The sequence below is a fragment of the Pelmatolapia mariae genome, linkage group LG16_19 (assembly GCF_036321145.2).
Source record: "Pelmatolapia mariae isolate MD_Pm_ZW linkage group LG16_19, Pm_UMD_F_2, whole genome shotgun sequence".
NCBI lineage: Eukaryota > Metazoa > Chordata > Actinopteri > Cichliformes > Cichlidae > Pelmatolapia > Pelmatolapia mariae.
In genome coordinates, this window is record NC_086241.1 from 52,781,741 (window position 1) to 52,803,774 (window position 22,034).

General features: G+C 39.9%; 1 protein-coding gene across 3 annotated transcripts in view; it reads right to left on the bottom strand.

The window, feature by feature from the left end:
- Window positions 1-674: 674 nt before the first annotated feature.
- stac (SH3 and cysteine rich domain) overlaps window positions 675-22,034 on the bottom strand; it is a 32,831-nt gene continuing 11,471 nt past the window's right edge. For 2 of the 3 annotated variants that reach the window (XM_063499469.1, XM_063499468.1), the window contains exons 6-13: window positions 16,072-16,153; window positions 15,809-15,915; window positions 14,960-15,041; window positions 14,120-14,187; window positions 8,666-8,763; window positions 5,278-5,329; window positions 4,624-4,761; window positions 675-2,739 (exon numbers count right to left, since the gene is read on the bottom strand). In XM_063499469.1, the coding sequence (XP_063355539.1) occupies window positions 2,641-2,739; window positions 4,624-4,761; window positions 5,278-5,329; window positions 8,666-8,763; window positions 14,120-14,187; window positions 14,960-15,041; window positions 15,809-15,915; window positions 16,072-16,153 (726 nt within the window). In that variant the 3' untranslated portion in view covers window positions 675-2,640. The remainder of the gene's footprint in view (window positions 2,740-4,623; window positions 4,762-5,277; window positions 5,330-8,665; window positions 8,764-14,119; window positions 14,188-14,959; window positions 15,042-15,808; window positions 15,916-16,071; window positions 16,154-22,034) is intronic. The other variant, XM_063499470.1, reaches the window with a different exon arrangement.

Here is a 22,034-nt window from a genome sequence, read left to right on the forward strand (position 1 = left end):
ACTCCACTTTCAGACTCCTGACATTTTTGTGGTTCGTAGGGTTTTTAAAAAAATTAGAATGGGAGCCTTCGGGTTTCAAGCTGCTTTTCTGTGGAACCAGCTCCTAGTTTCAATTTGGGAGAAAGACACCCTCTCTATTTTTAAGATTAAGCTTGTTTCTTCCTCATTCACCTGTTTTCACTCTCTGTGTGTTTATACACAGCTTTGCATAATCATTAGTTATAATTAATCTCTGGCTCTCCTACAGCCTGTCCTTCATCGTGTATTCCTCGCCTATTCCTCGCCTCAGCTCAAACGGTTGTTGCTACTGTAATCAGCCACCAGGGGGCGTTGCAGTCAAATATATGAGACCTGCTGGCGCCCTGCAGTGATGACCTGGTGGGCGTTAGCAATTTCACAAACAAAGAACAGGAAGATTAGGAAACACCAAAATAGCAAATTGTTTGTGGTTGTCTCAACCTCTATAGTTAGGCAACTATTTAAACTTGTGAGCAGATGCTTAATGGAGCTGCTGAAGCCTCTGAATGTGCAATAAGATTCTCAGAATGCAGGATGTGCACTGACTCTGCTTTGAGCTAGATCACACAGGAATAAACCAGGACTGCTTACAGACTTAAAAGAGTCCTTTAAAAGAGTGTACAGCTTACATTCTGTTAACAGGCTCCATTTAAAGATCGTTAACATCCATGGATCACAATTTTCTTGCAAATACCGAACTTTTAGCCCCCTTCTCTTCCTCATTTTACTTTTTGTTTGTCTAAAGTGTCAGTACATTTAGACATTATGTGATTATACATTATAAACAAAGACATGGTCTATGCAAAGCAGACAACCCACAAACCCAATATCAACTTTTACCTTTTACCTTTTATTTGTATTTGTGTACAAATGTATAAAAAGTATTTGTACACAATCAAGGCTCATTCTTTCTCAAATCAGAATGGGTCCACAGTCATCTCAAGGCTCTTTAGGCACTACAAAACAAGACTTTGGTCTTAAAAGAGTTGCTCATTTAGCCTAATTTTTAGCATTAAATACCTGAGAATACATTAAGCTAAAACTCAACATAGATTTTTTTCTCTGATGTTTGATTGCAACCTTTGAGCTGCCAGTTTGGAAACTGATGTGAAGAGTGAGAAAAAGTAAGTGTTAGATAAATGAAACATATCCTCCTAAGTAATTTTCTGATACTGCTGCGAAGATGAATTTGTTTTGCACGCCAAATAAAATGAGTCACAACCATTCACTTCCACTGACAGCCAGAATAAACTGTGCCTATAACTGGGGCCTATGTCAGCTTATCATAAGGTGAGTGGAAGGGTACATCCTGAACAGGCCGATGGACTTGAACCCATAACCTTTTTGCTGTGAGACGAGAAGACCGACCGTGAAGCTTTTCGGGAATAACTCTCTGCAGAATACTTTAATAAAGAATTTTATTTTTGTACATATATTATGTACAGTTAAGCTTCCTTGGACATTCAATAAAGCCAAGTTTCAGTGCAGAACAGCCTTGAACAGATATACTATATCTACTCTGATGCAACAGCTTGCTGTAAATGCACTTGGCTATAAACTGAATATGAAGTCCCGCTCATGAGAGTCTGTGCCGAGGAGGAGGAAAAGCACACCAGTTAGCACATTTGAAGTTAACACGCTAACTAGAAATGTGTCATTTAGTTACACGTTTTCTCCACAGGCCTTTCCCAGCAGATCAAACACATTGTGATCATTAAAAACACTATTCTGTTCCTATTATACTGCCATACTGTAAATCTTTGATGAAAAATTAAAGCAAATAATAAATCAATGGATAAAATAATAATTTCGAGACAAGTCTTAAAAGTAAAGACGGTGAAAGGACAGTGAAGCTTGGGAGTGTGCGGGCGATTATTTTGGAAGACCACAGAGAATTTCAAACTCTTTTAAAATTACTCCCTTATGCACTTTTCTTTAACTTCCTGCGTTTTGCTGTTTCGTACCTGTTACAAGAGAAACATGTGTTACTTTTTTTGGAGGAATTTGTAGAGAGACAAAGGACAAACTGGAGGCTTAAATAATCTAATTTTGCAGTAAGCAGTTTATACAAGTTGCTCGTACGTGTTCATTTCAGTTTATTTTCCATTGCCCTCCCATGATGTGCACTCTGCCATTCAAAATAGCCATCTTAGAGCTTACACTATGTTGCATTTACTCTATTTTTGCTTGGAGCATAATATAAAAGCATGAGAAACTAAATTATTTGAAGGACTTCCATTTATATACTGAAAAATAATCATTCAAGCATGTGTTTGTGTTTTAGGCTTAAAATGTTAGCCCTGCTTTCAAAAAGTAAACAGGCTGGATAGAACTAAGGGGAAATTTTTAAAAAAACAAACCCCATCTAGGATAAATTTAAATAAAATCCAGTGACACAGTGATCTCCCGTCTCCTTGCAAACAAAAAGCAGTTTCTCATCTCATCTCTCCTTTTGATTCGAGAGGGAACAAAGAGGAAGGTGCGCTGAAAAAACAAGCACCGCTTTTACGAGTTCGAACTCCAGTTTCTGATGGGGTGAACTCCCTCCAGGTGGCTCATCCTGATCTCTCTCTCTCTCTCTGACTCTCTCTGCCTCGGTCTTCATTTCTCTGAAAGTTTGTCTCAGATGATCTCCAGGACATCGCAGGGCACGAAGCCCCTCTTCTTTCCACTCTCCACTCTGATGAAGCCGCTGCGCTCGCCCTCGCTGCTCACACAGATCTGAAAGCCAGAAGAAAAATTTTACTTTACCGACAAACAGGACATGTAGAAATCAGATAAATCAGAAAAAAGTACCTAATAAAGCACAAACAGGTCTTACTATGGATCCATTCTGCGTTACTGGAAGGTAAGATGCTGGAAAACCATAGCCATAATAAGAAAAATCCAGAATGTACATTATTGAGTTGTTTATGAGAGTTATAAATTGCCTCTTTTAAAAATATATAATGGTTATCAAACTAATAATCAATTATAGACAGCAGGAGTGTGTTTTAAGGAAATAAGATCATAACATGATCAAGCTTATTCACTCATTGACACTCACAATAGGTCAGAGCACACTGTGTTTGCATGCCTGATCTGAGTACTCCCTAACAGCTTCCCTTGGGATTGAGAGGCTGGAAGGAGAGTGAGTGGGTCATAGGATCATTTTGTGTTTGGTGGTTAAATCTCCACTGGGGGTTGCTTACTTTAAGTCTCCTCAGAGTCCCAACATGCCCTGGACAGCATTGTGGGAAAAAGAGGCCCTGATTTAAGTGCAGCCATTATGCTCCTCTGTCTGCCAAATCCACTTGAGCTTTTCAGTGAATAATTGTCTACAATTGAAGAGTCACTGGAGGTAAGAGGCAATGCGGGAGCTGCAGGAAGGTAATATGATGTCTGAAGAGCTGCTGGATAATATGAATCAGATGCAATGTAGTAGCTGGAGTGTGCTCGTGAATTAGATACAGGCCTAATGTGGAAATGTTAATGTCCATAATAAGGTCATTGCTTCCCCAACCCAAAATGAAGATGTTGCTCCCTATATGAATCGTGCTAATGTTAAGCCCGAAGACTACTAAAAGCTTCCAAAAGTGCCATGAAAAGGACCCATATCCTTACTTTTAATCATAAGAATGACTGTTTGCAGTTTTCTTTAGCAGTGCATTAAAAAAATCAGAATACTGGACATATTCCAAATCTGACTTACATAAATTGCACCTGACCCAAACAAACACTGCCACCAAAGCATGCAGCTCTATCGTCTATCCTTTACGCAGCTGTAGCTGAAAATGTATGACTGTGTTATACGCCTTGATGAAGAGAGTGTACTTGAATCCACCCTGATATTAAACATACACACAGACCTGAGATGTGTTACAGCAAAACATCTCCCAAACCTGACCTGATTACAGACTAGCTTGGATCCAGGCTGACGTAAGTCCTGTGTTCCCTCCTAGAACACTTTATCATAATCACTGCAGCTCTGAACTTTTCTCAGCTTCTCACGTGAAAAGAAGAAACATTTTTAGTGTCCAATCGCTTTCATGTGAGCATACAGTAGGTAATTATCTGGTGAATCTACAACGAGCCAAAGGCGGTCGTGTCATGCCTCTCGCATGCTTACCCAGATGCCATTCTTTCCTAAACCTGTCGGGTACTGTAACTAAATCCCGACTGTGTGCTCCACACAACAGACGATGTCATGTGACTTGATTTTCTAGATATTGCTTCATGATGACAGAAAGAGAGTTTCACTGGTCTAGGTCCATGAAGATCATTTTTTATTTTAATTCAAGCCAACATGAAATAATCACGGGAACGTGTTTAAACAGACATTATTAACACATTTACATGTAAATACATATCAGCCCCCTATCTTAATCGATTCTGACCATTAAGGACCCTGGAATGTACTTAATACGCTTTTTGTGGCTTTAAATATATTGTCTCTCCCTGCTGGTAATGCAATTTCTGTATGAGTGCCCATTTCACGTTTTGGAGAGGCAAAGCGTGAAATGGACACTGTGGACCGGCATGTCTATTACACATTTTTCCATTGGACACTTCACTATACTTTTTACTCATCCCCCACGAGGACACATCTGCTCAAGCCTGCAGTACCTGTCCCTCCTTCAGGGTGATCTGGCCTTGTTCCTTGCAGCCGATGAACGTCCTGTTACACCTGAAGACTTGGTCACCTGCACGCAGTTGATGAGCAAAGGCTGCTGGGAAGAATCCGATCCTGTCCTCAATTACACCCTGAAAAAAAAGAGTCATAAAACGGCAGGACATGAGAGGGTTCAAACTTGGCATGATTACATCAAAGCCTTGATAAAAACCGTCCACACACCTTTAGAGTAAATGCTGTTCTAAATCATGTATTAGGTTCACTATGATGTTTTCACATTGCATGCAGGTGCTTCATCAGGTGCTAATGTTTGCCTCTTTCCTTGGTATCTCTTGTTTAAAGACCAAACTGGCCAGATGTCTCTGTTTATCTACAGCCTACAGAGCACAATGGTGTTAAAATGCGTGATGATTTTCTTCATGGTCTGGTGGCGACAGGCTGTCTCTGTGCCGTCATGCAATCGGCCCTTTCGTCTCCCTAATTTATCTGTTATGCATTTGTGTCCTGAGTTACCCTGTTTCCTTGCTCCTATAATTCACAACCAGACTTATAGCATTTATCGGTCTGTTTCTTTTAAGGCTTTTTCTTGGCTTTGTGTAAAAAAAACTTAGTGAAACTTTGCTGTAACACAGTGATGTAATACCTACCTTCCACCAGTCATCATTGGAGTCATCGGCCACCAAGATCCTGTCTCCTGCTCTGCAATACATGAAAACATCCATGAATTATTTGAAAACAAAGAAAAAATATTCAAACCCATCACTGATCTGAAACATAATGATCCCTTCGACATTTAGACTTCGATAGAGAGGGTATTTTCACATTTAAAGGGCATGTAATGCCCCTAAATTCTGTTTGCTCAGAGTAATTTTCCTTCATCCATTCAGGAAATGCATGAATCAGTCTATCCCACTGCCCTGTGTGCCATAATTACGAACATCTGTTCAAAGCTACGGGCTAAATTTGACTAGTAAAAATCTAAAGGACCAACGCAGCGGTGGCAAGTGTTGGTTTATGTAATTGTCTTCCTTTTACTTCCTTTTGTGATTCAAAAAGGAAATGATTCACAAAAAAACACCTTTCATGGAAGGTGAGAAACGCAAAGTGCCCAACACTGTAAAATCTTGAGAGGTGATGGCAACAATGCAGATTAATGCTCCAATTAGAAACATGGGAAATGTTACCTTCAAATAATTTAATTATGAAAAAAATGAGCTGTGAAAGTGAGAAGAGGGTTGCTGTGCTGCTAAACAGCAAAAAGATTCGTCATCATTACAATCACTGCGGCCAAAGGTAATCAAGTAATCAGAGCGTGTGGTGGAAAGTGAAACTAATCACAAACCTGTTTTTCCACCCCCCACTTTAAAATTAAAATGAAATGTGAACTTTCTGAATAAGGAATCAGTTCAATCATCTTTGTTTTATGTGTTTTTGTTTGAGGTATTGATTACAGCCTGAAATAAGCCCAGCTGAGGAAGAAAAAACCCCTCATGCAGCCTTTCAGAAGAAGAAAATAGATTTGAAATAAAGGCATTGGAGGAGTAGAAGTACTTGAGATGAATGAATTTCAAATGAAGTGTAACGACTGAAGTTTTTTTCTCGACGAGGGAGGGAAGCGACCCACGACTGTGTGCATGTAGGAAAGAGATGAAAAGAACAAGTGCACTCCTGCTCGCTTGTCCTTAAATCCTCAGAAGACTTCTGCGAGAGCAAGAACAAATGGGCACTTAGGCTGAAGGACTGTTCTTTCCCGAGGGCCTATTTCAAAGTATGACGCCCAATCAGTCATGGTTAAGGCGGGGAGTAAAACCTGGACCCTTCGTTTCCGTCTGATAAAAAGGCAGGCCAGACATGTGAAGCTCTGCCTACTTTAAATTACTCTTCAAGTATGTGTGCGTAAAAATCACTGTCTGCTGTCAATGTTAATAAATCTTTGGATACAATTTTTAAATATGTTTTTGAGGACACCTAAGCTGTGTAGCTCTGGATCAGAAATGCAACCCTTTTTTCAGTTCTGACCACAGACCAACCGGTGCTACATCAGGTGATTTTAATTAGTTGTTTGTTAAAACCAAAAACAACTGCTGACATCATGAATCAGGCATGTCTGGAAATGCACAGACAGTGAACTCACAGGCTGTGTTGGAAATTAAACACCAGCTTTCCCCCCCCGAGTCTCAGCAACAAGAACAAGTCGACGCAGACTGTCAACTTGTTGCCTTGGGTATACTGACCTGTTCTGCTTAAAATTAGTCTGCGCCAACATTTTAGGAAATACTACGTTATTTTTTGGCTCTATCGATAGGAAAGTGTAGAGAGCCGACAGGAAAGCAGGGAGAGAGCGAGGGGAGACTCACTGCTCACTGGGCTGAGCAGGCGACCACTTCAGTTCAGTTCAGAGGGATAGTGTAGAGCACCAAATCACAACAACAGTCACCTCAAGGCATGTTTTCTTGTAAGTTAAAAACCCGACAATAACAGAGAGAAAACCCCAACAATCAGACGACACCCTCTGAACAAGCACTTGGTGACAGTGGGAAGGAAAAACTCTCTTTTGACAGGAAGAAAGCTCAGGCAGAACTAGGAGTGACGGTCTTCCTGCATGTTTTGTTTTCATATACTATCATAACACAATATTGTCTGACTAAGTGTTCAAAATTAGAATAATGCATATGTGAATAATGTCTGAGGTGATACTTAAGATTGTGTTGATGCCATGGCTGAGCTTACAAACTTATTTGTACTATGAGCAACATAAACATCAATGATGTTATCGAGCTCATAATCCATTATAATTCAAAGGTTATTTTAAAGCATGAAGCACTAAAGTTTAAGTGTCACTGGTTTTGGTATTGCACAAACTAATGACTGAGGGGAAATCCATTGAAAATAACCAATGAGACTTTGACTTTGAGTCCAATTTGGACACCATGGGTGACCCATTAGGTGATCGCTGTCTCGGGGTTTAATTAAAAACTACCAAAACAATAGTCTAGATGAGGTGGTGGTCATTGTGAAAATGGGAAAATGACAGACAAGCTCCACAATGTAATGCCTTTAGATATCATGCATTTTTTGACACTTTAAATGCAGTTTTTGAAATTAGTATTTTGCTTTAATTGATGGAATTTCGAAATATTTGTTTACATTCTTATTACTATTCAAAACAACCTATTTCAAGCAATTAGTGGTGGACTTCTTCCACCACTAATAGCCAATTACTAAATGTTACTAATTAGTAATTACATTTAGTAATTACTAATAACTAAAATGTCTAATCAGTATGGAGCAAACTGTGAACAATACACGAACAAGTGAGGCATTTGGCATCTGTGCCCAAATATGCAGGTATCTGCTTCTGCGCTGACCTGAAAAGTATGAATGCCTCATCACTTTAACTACAATAAACTCAGTGTTATCCTTCAGAAACAGCATGTGTGCCTGGTACACTGAAGGGACCCTTTAAAGGATCTATAAATGGACTTTCAAAGACCGTCATACTCTCTGAAGATAAATCTAAGAAGACATGTAACAGATTTGATATTAATAAATAATGCTGGCACACACCCAGGTAACATTAATGAGGCCACACCAGAGAAATAAATCTTTGAGGAGTGTTACATAAAAAGAGGACACTAATTAGTTCCTTTTGTGAATCCATTCTTGTCTCTGAAGACAGTAATTAGTCTATATAAGATAAAAATGACACGAGATAAAGAGAGAACAAAGTGGAATTGAGCAACATGACTTCTTGTGTTTTAAATTTTCCCTTGTAGGTGACCTTTGAGGATATGAGTAAGCGCTGAATTCCATCTGTTTTGTTCGGAAAGTTTAACTTAAATTTCAGTGAAGATAAATCATGTTTGGGTTGCAGTGCGTGAGCCTCGTCTTTGCTTCTATTTCTTATTTTAAAGAAAAGAGAAATCTATCTAAAGAAATCAATATATGTCAAAGTCAATTAATTCACAGTCTAAGTTCCTGTGCAGGTGTTCTTATTATTAGAGCGTGTGTGCATGTGTGTGTATGTGCGCTAACCTCATCTCCAGGTCGTGGCTCTCCTGGGCGGTGAAGCTGTACAAGGCCACATACGTGTTGAGCTTGAGGACGTCTTTCTGTAGCATGCTCTGCTCCATCTACAAGACAAACCAAAATGCAGTCTAACACTACTTTCTCTGTTGTCTCTTTATTTTCCAGTCATATCTTAAAATAGTCTTTTGGCATTCACATTAGTGTATTTACAGCACGCTGATAGACTGAGGAGCTGCTTAAGTTGCTTTACAATCTGTTCCCTTTAATCCTCCATCAACATGAGTGGGAGAAAGATCGGGGTTTTTCTTTTTTCTTTTTTCTTACAAACACTTGGGAAGTTTAAACAGGACATGGTTGTGGGTGGAGAGGAAGTTCTCAGAGAGGTGTTAGCACAATTAGCAGGGAGATATGCCGCCATTCTGGCGCTATTCACACCTGCTCATAAAACCTGGTGGGTGTGTTTTCCCGTTTCATCACCTTGAATCTGAATCGTGCCTGCTGTGCCCATGAAATCCATCCAAACAATAACTTGCCCTCTTTTTGCATGGTAACAGCAAGGAAAATGCAAAAAAAAAAAAAAAAAAAAAGGATAATAGCTGTTTTAGGACAGCAGGAGACTTTTCTATAATTGTGGCACCTTACAGTAATGACAAAAGTGGGTTTTGGTCTTTTGTTCTCCCCCAGCACCGGCCATGTGGACTGGAAATGTGGGTGATGGATGAGCTTAGTTATCTGCGGCCACGAGGAAAAGTGCCTCTGTGACCTCTGGGTGAAAACTACATCAGACAGTGGCGATCCATTACAACTAACTAGGAGCAGCTCACAGGCCTTGTGAGGGTCCCGATGTTGTGGCCGCCGGGATCAGTGGATGTGAGGTCGATTTGGGTGAGATAACAATCTCCTTTGCGAGAGAGCTATCAAAATAAGAAGCAGGGACAAATGTAAAAAAGCTCATTATAGATACTACTTGTATACTTACTGTTTAATCTTTCATTCATACATCAGTTTTTTTAGCCCTATATCAGGATTGTGGGAGGTTGGAGCTTGATTGAACAGTCTTAGGGCGAAAAACAGGGTGCTGGAAATTTGACCTTGTTTTAAATTAAATATGGATCTGTGAATCGGTGAATCTCTATAAACTATAACCTCAGTTACTCAAATTGTCAGGTCTGTTCATGCACACTCAGTTAATAGTTTAACTGGAATAGTTCAACTTTTAACAAAACTTCTGGCAACTGAATAAGCATCTCCTGTTTAGGAATCACTGTGTAGAGGATCACCAGGGGGTCCTTTGTCCCTCTTTGGGGGGATACTCCCACTGGGTTTAAATCTGGGACTCTCGGCCATTTGACCTTAGAACTGAAGAAGCTTCTCGGATGAGAGGTGAAACGTCTTCAAGCAACTTAAAGAAATCCAGTCACTTTTCTTTGCAAACTCCTTTGACTACGATGACCTGGATGACTGAGAACCTTCACAGACAATCACTGTGTTATGTGTTATGTTCGTGTTATTCTGGCCATCTAACAAGTGTAAGTCGAGTGCTGTCTTCAGCTCTGGTGGCTACAACTCCTGTTGGAACGATCCAGCTCTAACTAGGTATGCCATTTGTTGCTGAGTGGGCAAATAAAGTGGGCTATCAGAAAATCTTCATTAAATCAGCTGCCTGCTGTCTAGAGCTAAGCAGGGGCGGATCTAGAAGGGTGGCATGGGGTGGCAAGTGCCACCCTAAAATGATCCCTTGCCACCCCAAGTGCCACCCCAGTTTTGCATATGACAGTGTTGTTTATTAAAATAAGATAGCATTAACAGTTTGAGCGTAGTTACAGTCAACAGTGAATATAAATGCTAAAACTGAATATATTGCATAGTGTTCACCCCCCTCCACCATTAACAAATGGTTCAGCCCATAGCAGGACCGACTTTTTTCTTGTTTTCAGTAGCAAGCGATGTTTATTATTGTGCCAGAGCACATTTTGAACAACACCATGGAAATTTCGCTTTTTACACAGGTGTTTGGATGTTACACTCTGGAAATGGAAAGAAGGTGAGTGTTATTAACCCTCTGTGGTCCACGGACACGCTGCACCTCCAAATCACATGACTGGTCAACAAGCTGAAGCCACGCTGAGTCTCTATTTCAGCCCACATTGAAAGTTCGGACTTCAAAGTTTTTAAATTTTAATTACAGGCCAGTAAATCCAGAGTTATGATAATATATATAAGTCACGCTTTTTTCTAAATACTGTCGTCACGTTTTTGTGTGTGTGTGTTTTAAGCGTTTTCTAAGGACAGCGCGAAAACAGTAAAGAAAGGAAAAAAAGCCACCTCTTTCCTATCGGTGGAAAAATGTACCATGTCGACCAATTAAAAAAAAACAGTCAACACGTGGGATTTGGTTGTTTAGGAAGAGGGGAGAGTTTTGGGAGTGACGGTAACGGCAGCGAGACAGAGCGAGCGAGCGAGTGAGAGAGAGAGAGAGAGCAAGAGAGTTTTTAGATGTGGGAGATTTGTGACGTTTAGTGTGGAGTGTATACTTAGTGTGTTGTGTTGTCTTGTGTAGTTGTTCTGTTGTGTAGTCGTTTTGTTTTGTGTGTCAGTGAGGGCACTAATGAATGTCACAAAGGCACATTTGCAATGTAAACACTGTCACTAAGTAGAAAACCAGCGGAGTGATACACCTCCTGTTGTCAGGCCTGCAGGTTTATCCCTGTGCTGTTCTCCTCTGTCTTTTGGGGGACAAACTTTTTTTTACTGGCACACATCATTTGCGGGACATCTTATTGCGAAACCTGATTGTTCTCTCATTTTAGTTTTAGTAATATTTTTAAATGGTTGTACAAAATGCAAAAAACGGCAGGTGTATTGGCTGCATTTTTAGATAAATAGTTGTATATGTTTACAAAATGTACATTTTATATTTGCATTTCAAGTTATAAAAAATTACTCAACATGTCTGTGTTTTTTTTTACAGTAAAAAAATACTACTAGGCTTGTAAGTTCTTTGTGTGATTTCAGATCAGTAGTACTAATGCAGTATGTCAGTGAAAAAAACAACTAAATTCAGTTGAGCTGAAAAGAATGATACCAAACAAGGCAAGGGGAAAAAATAAAATGAAACAATTTGAGGGTGAAATACAAATGTAAACTCAAAAGGAGTCAAAAATGGCCAGTTGTACTTCAGACCTCAGTGGGTCAATCCAAGAAATCATGAAAAATTAGGTTTAAATTTATGTTCATGACAGTGCAGATTTCTGACATTTTGTGTAATTTAAGCATTAAACAATGTGATTGTTTTCTAACAAAAAACAGTGTGAACTTAAGTTAGACTTGTGTTTGTAAATGAACCGCCCCATGTTGTGTAGCTTTCTGGATTTTATACTTATTGGGCTACATATTTATTTATTATACAGGCTATACAGTACATAATATCAAAACTCACATGTTTTATGTAACTAAAGTGTGTAATTATGTGGGCTACAGACAATAATTGAGTTATAGACTATATTTATATGAAAAATGTGTATACTTACTTCATTTGAATTATTTTAACCATATGTAACCACCTGCATATGTGTTTGAAAAAAAAGGCTTTGATTTTGCCACCCCATTTGATTTCTTTGCCACCCTCATGCCACCCTAAGAAAATTTCTCTAGATCCGCCCCTGGAGCTAAGGCTGATTCAAAACAGCAAAGCTGCAAAAAATAAAGATAAAAACAGCTGAAAGATACTTAAAGGCTCCAGGTCTAGGGCCTGAATGATATTTATCAGTATTTTTTATGAGTTGCTTCCAAATGATGATACATTTTATGTGTCCAGCAGCAGTGAATGAGCAGAGGCCACAGCAGTTTAAAAGAAAACAGAGAAGGTACCAAGAAAAAAAGAGAATAGAAGCAAAAAGATGTCATTAATCAGCAAGAATCAGACCATTTTACTGGCTATTGATCTCTGAGAATTTAACACTAAACCTGAAAAGTGTGAACAGATGGCCATCCTGTCATGTGTTCCCATTTGAGACCGCGAGTCCCTCATCTCAATTTGAAAACTGCTCCTTCTCAAGGGAAGAAGCCGTTTTCAACCTTTTTTTCCTTCCTCTGCTCATTACCCTGCAGTGCCTCCATCTGTCTGTCCGCCAGCCTGAGCTAATGGAGCTGTCGGCTGACAGACAAACAGCCTGCTGCCAGCTGTGCTCGGTCCAGCCTGATAACACTGCACAATGCATTTCAAGCTCTGAAATGGACGACTGGACTGCTAGATTATATTGCAGAGTCGAGGTGTGTATACGTGCATCTGTGCGTGTGTGTTCGCTTGTACGGATATTTGCTCATTTTTGTGTTTGTCTGAGTATCTGTGGTCTTTTTCCATTGTTGACAACGGAGATAAACATGTTAAGCAATAAAAGTAAACAGAATAGATGGCGGCACATAGAAAGAGCATCAATACTAAGAACACCTCTCCCACAAATTCCAGCGTGGAAGGAAAAGGCAGAGAGGAGGAGAAGAGTTGAAATATGCCAATGAAATATTCATGGCTGCTCCACAGGGGGCGATAAGACATTCACAGAGGTTTAACCTTTTTCTTTCTCTGGCATGAATTTTGCACCATCAGCACTGCATCTACACTGTGGAGAATAAACAGACCGAATCCAAACACCAAGGTCAAGAGTTGTCTGTATCAGCGCTGGCCAGTGGTCGTGTCAGACCGGGTTTGATTTGTTACGGCAGGTAGAGAAAAGAGAGTGCTCCCCCGAAGTCCTGGGAAATTTAGCAGTGATGATGGAGGCGGAGATGAAGAACGGGCTGGCAGGGTATCAGTTCTCAGGTGAGCCAGAAAGTTCAGGAACTGGTCAATGATTGTCAAAAGTCTTTAGACTATGCACAGAAAGACTGAGCTCCAAAACAACTAACGCTGTGAAAGCTAAGAGGGAAAATGTGAAAAAGTTCACTACACAGTACGAGTTGCTGACTTGTGAAACTCCTGAAAAGACAGTTATAGGATGCAGTCACTTTACTTTCTCTTGCTCTTACCTATATAATTACCACTTTAGTGCTTCTCTAAAAAGCTTTTTTGTAATTCGTGAAAGGACAACAAATTGTATCTGCATGTGAAAAATCAATCTGTACCTCAGATGTCTGTTTTTAAACTAAACTGGAAGCTCGTGTGGCTTCCGAAGAACAAACTGGCCTGGAACAACCGACAACTGTTGTGCTTTTTGGCTTTGAGGAACACGTGTTACTTATAAATAAGGACTGTCTGTCTGTCCATCTGACATTTACATAGATTTAAGAAGGAAAAAAGAAACCGTGCAAGAAAAAAACTCAAACTCTTTCCTGCATATGAAACGACAACATCAATCCACATCAACTCGTATTCCAAGAACAGTACTTCTCAGTGTTGTAGTATACTCGTGCACATGCACAGAAAACAAATCTATTATAAAATATAAAATAATGGTTTCTCACCGGCAAACTGTCGGGTTTTCTTTCTGGGTGGTGGTACTGCTCTGTCCCGTTCTCAATGACCGTAAAAACTGAGAAAACAAACACAAAATGAACTTTGCCCAACTAAACAGTCTGAATAAAGCTGTACTTAGTTTAAAAGTAGCAGGATATAACTGTATCAGAAGGCAAAAAATGGATCTAATGTTGTCACATGTGGAAGAAAATCAAGATTAAATCAAGAGCATAAACGTGTCTGCAGCGGGAACCATTGGCCTGAAAGTGGCACTTCAAATCTAAGTGTCATCACTGTGATCATAGAAATCCACATATAGTTTTCAGTTAACATAATTAGCTTTTTTCCCTGTTAGCTTGAGCTAATCATAAAACAAGAGCAGTTGGAAGGCGAGCACATGACACAAGCTAAAAGTGAAGTAATTTCTTCTTTTGTTAGGTTAGTTCAGCAGTATTATTACCATGCTTCAAACAGCATTTTCCAAAACAATGTCTTCTTTTTGTAGTCTTTAGTTCTATCGTCTCAGGCTTAATACTCTGGAGTATAAAGGGTCACTGCATTGCCCTTTACTACAGATGCTATTGTACAGCTGGAAAACCCCGCCCACTGCTGAATCAAGAGCTAAGCACAGTAAAGAACACAGAAAAGTTCACAGAACATCTTATTTTAAAGACTGACTTTAATGGAGAATAAGGAGAACATTTCGTTGATGGTTCATAGATGGAGAATTCGATGTTGCAACCTTCTTTAATTCTCTCTTTTATGGGAAGAGCAACAGCGGTGCATTTTTTCCTGTCACTACGTGGCATTAATCCAGATGCACACTGTGTACTGCAGTGAATACTCACCATCATCGCTGTGTTTTCTCGACAGCTCCTGCCTGCTGCTGTGGGCCACAACTTCCTCTGGAACCTTATCCAAATCACTGGTCTGCAAAGACAAAAATCGAACGGGCAAAATTCAATTAGATAAGTGCAGAAATAGAGAGGGAATGATGTACTACTAATTAGTTAGATAGATAGTTGAAGGTTTGAGCACAGGATTAGTTAAAATTCATTCTTTTTTACAGAATAACCAGCTATCTGGGAGTCTGGAGAGCGGTAAACATGCTGTTTCATAGTCTACATTTGGAAACTATTATGAGAACCCCCGTTGAGATCACATTGTCTCTGTAAGCCTCAACTGACACACACATACACCCATTCACTAACAGCTGCAGAGGACAGGACAGAATGGCCCTAACCCAACAGCTTTCAAATGTCATCATACAGAGGTGCGTATCCAGACTGCTCGTGCGGTTTAGCTTACATTAGCAGTGATACAATATGAAGAACAGATTTCCCTGTGCATTAAACGTGCAGATGGAAGAAGGCCGGAAGGGACTTTGGCTAAACAATCATTTTAATTCATCTTCAGAGCTGTAACGTGAGAGTTCCTGTCATAGGTCTGGACCAGACTGCCTTTATTGGTAGTGTTTACAGCCCTGCAGTAGCAATATCTATTTAGATCATCAGCTACACAGTGTCTGCTACAGTGAGACAAAATATAAAGTGTAGTCCATTTCCTGATAGAAAGTCTTTATATGCCTCAATAAAGAGGATACTTTATGATATGGACAAAAAAAACTGGCAAAAATAATAAATAAAAAAATCTAATTAATCTTTAAATAAAAGTAGAGAGAGGTATTTTGCTCTTACAGAGTTTCTGTGTGGAGATTCAGAACCGCTGGCTCTCTTTGTCCTTTGTGCCAATGATGTGCCAAACCTCAGGGCTTCATACACGGGGTCCACCTTATTGCCGCAGGCTTTAGAAAAGCATGTTACAGACACAAAACCATGTGGCAAATTACCAGACTGTAAAACCTTGTGCATCCATTTTATGAAACTGCTCAAGTAGAAACCCAGTTTTGGGAGAATGAAGTTGAAATGAACCAAATGTATCCTATAGATAAGCTGCTCACCAATAGGCATGACTTCTTTGATGCAGCCATACTGTTCCTGGATCAGCAATGGAGAGCTGTAGTATCGCCGAAAGCCTTTTGGCTGAAGCGAAAAAGACACAGAGCGGTGACAGGCATTAGAGACAAATCAATATACAGCACTGCAGGCAGTAAAGTGCTCCGACCATTAAATACTGCACATAACTCTGTTCATTTGGAGTCTCTGAATGTGGCGCTCACTTCATAGGGATAAAGTTCTGCTACACTGGATGGTGCAGGATGGAGGTCAAACACTGTGAATGAATGCAGAACCTAATATTAATATGAAAACAAAACCTTTAAAGCCTCAATTCCCGGCAGTTTCATACTGATAATCCTACACCTGCCAAAAGAATTAGCCAAACATTTAAATCTAACTACCCCGCAAATCGGTCGTATCATTTTTACATTGCTCCTCATTCAAATTTGAATTTTTCACAAGCCTATTGTGAGCCTATCAAAACTGTAATAACATACCTGATACTGAATAGCACTGTGCTCTTTTGTCCTAATTCAGCTTGTTAAATGAAGTTACGGCATCTAACCGCAAAACTGGAAGCTTGCTGAGCTAAACGGCTTTTTTCATCTTTTCGTGGGAATGTGAGGAGGACATGGAATATCATTTTCTAAGATCGATCATGTGTTGCGTTTTGTAACCTGTGCATAAGGTAAAGAGGGGGAAAGCAGGCAAACGCTACAAAGCAATTCCAGTACTAATCACGAGTTTTCATACACAGATAACGCTCTGTAATGTTGACAATATTCATCACACCATAATGACATAATAACTACAGCAGCACCAAAAAACGTGTGAATACATGGTCAATGGTCTGTGCTTCTGTGGCTTACTCTGCAAAACAAATGACGAAACGAACATATAGAGGATAGTTGGAGAGACAGATGAAGGGCGGAGCGGAGCACAGATGCTGAAGGGGCTGCTTCTGTTTACAAAATGACGTCAGACTCGGTCCACACTCAATACTGCATTAAGCTGAGGCTGAGAAGCAACATTAGTCCTATTCAGCTTTACTTTTTTTCCATGCTAATGATGTATAATTTTAAAACTGTGCACGACCATGATAGCAGAGCAGCAGATTTGTTACACAGAGTTAAAATCTGAATGTGCAGCAGTAGAAAACAGGATCAAATATAATACTTTGGTTCATGGAGTTCACTGCTATGAAACCGAGAAGGTAAACTTCTAAAGTTTTTATCGTAATTTATCTGCCTGTCAAGTTTTCCCCCGATCTCCCAGGCCTTCAAACATTTATATATATCTATTACCTGCCTGCGTTCCATCTAATCAATACCACCCCATCAGGTCTGAATCCTTGGTAAGCATACAGAAGATTGAAATGATGCCTAGTTCCTGGAGACGGTGTCATCTACAGCACACCCAGTAATGATTAATGTATATATTTGCAGTTTATCTTCACACACTGCAGCAATTCATCGATACTGTACTGTTTTCAGTGTTGGTTGATTAAAGCAGCTTAAATTCCCAACTGGATGTGCGGCTCAGTGCGCGTTTCTTGCTCATAGGGTTGCCTTTTTTTCCGTTTGTTTACATTTCGAGTACTCAACTCGCGGGTGGTGAAATCGGCGTCGCTAATCAGTCCTGATTAATTCTTCGTTTGACACTTCTCGTGATGAGGCGGCTAAAATAAGCAACCCCTGAGCGCTTCGGGCACATCTCAAGAAACGAGGCGTCAGACTTCCAGGGCCAAACTCATTAAGGAAAAGGTTAAAAGAGCGTGCTCGTTGGAGCCCATCTGGTTCACGTGGCAACAAACAAAAAGATACCACTCGCTGCTCGATGCCAGAAGTCACAGACAGCTTAGGTTTCTTTTACAAACCATCCAGTATATGACAATTATAGTTTCTTTGCAGTTTCTAAACTTCTTTAGAAAACTGGAAAAAGACACTCATCTGTCAACTTCCCGTTTATTGGGAAAATAGTCCAGGGAAAATGTATTTTTTGTTTCTGGAAGTATCCAGAAAATGTATTAATTAGAGGGGATCAGTACAATGTTATTAGAGCTATATCCTAACACGTTTTCAATTAATCTGCATCACATGTAAAAGGTCAACACGTAACACATAAAAAGTACTATGTCAAAATCTTCTTTGAAAGATTCTTTAAATCTTTTTTTTTTTTTTTTTACAAAAACAGGGAAAACATGTAGTGATTATTGAAAGAAACCCACTTCTTGAAAATTTAGTATAAAAGGCAAAACCTTGGCTTGAAAACCTTGAATGTCAATATTTGGTATGAGCACATTCATATGAACTTTCTTTTAATTTAATTAAGTAGTCTTCGGGAAACATTCTTCAGGCTTCTTGAAGGACATTCAAATCTTATCTGTTTAATACCAGAAAGTCTGGCTCCTTGGAAGCAAAATATGCAGAAATGAATGGTGGCTCAAGACTTTTGCACTGTAGCTCTTGGTTGGGTCCAAGAGATTTTTGTTTCTGGGTTCTGACTTTGCATTGTATTACACTATTTTTTGACGTTTTGGGCTCCTGCTGTATACTTTTGATACTATTGAGTCTTTTATTTTTGTTTTTGCTTCATAGTTTTGCAAACCTGTGTTTTGGTTCATGTTTCCATTGATACTGTAGTAAGATAAGCTTTTATTTTAGCATTTGAGCCGTCTCTTGTCTTGCTTTATTTTAGCTTTAGCTATTTTAGCTTCAGTTCCTAATTTGAGTTTCTCTCTTTATTACATCATCCAGCTCATCTTCCTATACTTAGCCATCTGTTCTCAAGTGTTCCCCATCTCAGTCTTTATGTTTAGTGTGAGTCTTCTTGTCTCCATGTTTAGCATTTGTCTTTTGGATGGTTCCCGCTTTACTTCGAGGCTCGGTTTCCTTCATGCCTTGTGTTTGTTTTGCTTCCCACTTTGTAACTGTCCTGATTGTTTTCCCCCGTGTAATCCCCTTCACCTGTGTCTCGGTCCTTGTATAAATAGTCCAATCTCTCTCTCTTTGTCCTCAGAGTATGAAGCTTGACGCGAGTTCAAGCTGGTTATCAGCTCACTAATGCTGTGTTCCTGAATAGGTCAGAAGTCAGAGTTTCTGAGTTCCCAGTCAGAAGTTAAATCTGGAATGCCCCCTCAGCCCCAGCAACCCAGAGTCAACAATCCAAGCTGGCGGCATTGAACATAAACAGTAGTAAAACTGTAAAACTTTTAATCTGTACTGCCACCGTTGTGTATTTGTGCCTCACTAAATAAACCATACGCAGAGCACTGACCCAGCTCTATCCTTGAATGTGCTGCGGCGGTGTTTTAAGTGCAAAAAAAAGTAATATGCTTTGCTAGTGATAGCTCTACCTAGCTTAAGAACCAAACCAAAACCTGTTTTTCTTCACTTTTTCTGCTACGCACTCAACGAACTCAGGTGTGACGTCACTCCGTGGTTCAGACATCCGAGGTCCGAGTTGTCTGGAACGCTGCATAAGTTAACCTAATCGGTTTCTTCTGGTGTTCAGATAAAAGGGGTGGCATTTGACTAATCGCAATTACTGATAAGTGTACTGGCAGCAGAGCGGCTGGTTTCGTAAAAGAGGATAAAACTGTACTATGGGAAAAATATGAAGAGGTTAAACGAATAATACAGGCTAAAAGCAACGTAGCTGCTGCAGACAAATCAGCAGCGTGAGTTTGCGCGAGAGGAAAAGCAGTAGCACTAAAAGCACTGTATGACTGTGTGAGTACTCTAAGCTCTTTGGTCAGTAAGACTGGGAAATAACTACTAAATTAATGAAGTCTGGTATATCTGGAGGCAGCAAAGACAGCTGGAAAAAATGCCGACTGTGGAATTAACAGACTTGCGAACATCACTGCTCTGTCACTATGACACAGGAGAAACTGATGTGTTATAATTACATTTTACATTTACATTTGGTGGTGTTTAACAATCTGAGATTAAAGATGAAATGTAAATAGGATTCAAACATAGGTTTTGTGTATGTGCAAATACGTGTCAGGGGAAAGAACTGAAGAATAAATATGTGTCTAAGAATCTCTATTTAATACTAAACGGTCATCGGGGGCAGACAAGGACTTCAGACCATCGTGCTATTCTTGCACAGAGGTATGTGGGATCTTCCAGGAATGGTGAAGTTATTTTCTGGAGAATTTTTTGGTCAGTAAGCGGCGATTTCATATCTTGATCATAACCACCTGGTAGGTCTTCAGCATTAGTTACCTTAACCACTTTCATAGTACAGAAAAACCAGGATTATCCTAATGGTACCCAGATAAGACAAAGTCCTGCTTCATTTGTCTAGGTTCCCTGTCTGCCCCTCATGTTTTCCTTTATCCCCTACCTGTTTTTGGACCGATCTCACATCATCTACCTTCATGTCTTGCATTTGGGTCGCTGTCTACATGCTACTTCCTTGACAACGCATGGCAAATCACTTCAGTGACTTAGCCCTTTTTGAGAAGCTAAACCAAATTTGGCAAAGTACCCGCATCTCAGAGATCTAGTGCGTGTCCCTTCTGACCTCAGAGACTGTAGCACTGAGACTTTGAACCATCATTTGCGCCGAGTACAAAGGAAACACAAAGCGATAAAACATCTGGATGAAGCAGTGGAAGTCTTGGAGGTGTTGCAGCATTGTGCAGAACCCCTGTTATTGTTGATATTTGTGATAAACACTGCTCATCAAAAGCTGACGAGTGAATCACCGCGTTCATCATGAGTAATGAGCTAAATTAGTTAAACTACTTTTCGGATCACGTTGTCGAAGCAGAGTTTTAAGTCCAATATGTAAAACATGCACTGTTGTGAGGGTTTTAGCTGCGTTTCACAGAGTGACTCACAATGAACTGACACATATTGATTAATAATCACGTTTGATCCAAACTGGCAAGTCTCCCAGAAACGTTATTTGTACTGGAGCTGTCACGGCTGAATGTTAACATAAACCGAGTGCGTCAGAAAAAAGGCGTCAACTTCTCTTTTTAAGTGACCACCATACTATACTGCAAACTGCAGTGTAGTATTTATGTGGAAAAAAGAAAACACATTCCTGTAGAATAAGAAAAACTTGCTGTTAACTGATTATTGTCAGCCCTGAAAATGTTGTGTCCAGCTTAGCTGTAGTAAAACATTTAACTGAAGTAATGTTATGTAACCAGCAAAGCTGAACTACATGTTGAATAGCAGTAATTATCAGCAGCACTCGATACAGAGTCTCTACAAATGTATGAGTGGGTACAGAAACACACTGGTTTCATGTTAGCAAAGATTCAAAGGATGAGCTAACTTAGTTTCTTTCTGAGTGGCTCTCAGGCCAAGAGAAACAAGCATGGCAGCAGAAGAGTCCAAGTTTAGAGTTAGTTGAATTTAGAGCTGTACTCCACTGGGGAAACTTCCCTTTTTATGCTCGACCTCTCGACCTCATTTTCCACTCCTGAGAGCTGATCATATCTACAGGCCTCATCTCTAAGGCATCTGGTGGAAAGACGACACAAAGAAAAAGGAGAAACACTGCCTGTACTGCCAAATTATTTACACGCATTGATTCACTTTATCCGACTCAACTTATTCCATTTCCTTTAGTAATTTCAGACAAATCCGCTAAGTTGAGGTGTGGACACGAAGTATACATCCAAACATGTGGCACTAAAGTCTCTTTCTTCAGTGCAGGATGAGCACAAATGATTAAAAGGTCCCAGTTCAATCCAGTCTTCCAGCTTTTGGACCGCTATGGAAGTGAAAACGCTTCTTGGCAGTTGCTTTTACAAGTCAGGCCGAAAACTCCCCAGTTAAAAACACCCGGACCACCCCGGTGGACCCATTCCACAACCAGGGTTTCATTTTAATTTCATTCACAGATGATGCGAGCCATTCAAGATTGTGAATCATATTACAGAACACTAATTTAGGTTGTTATCACTCTATAATGAGGCTGTGATGTGTTTCTTGGGGAG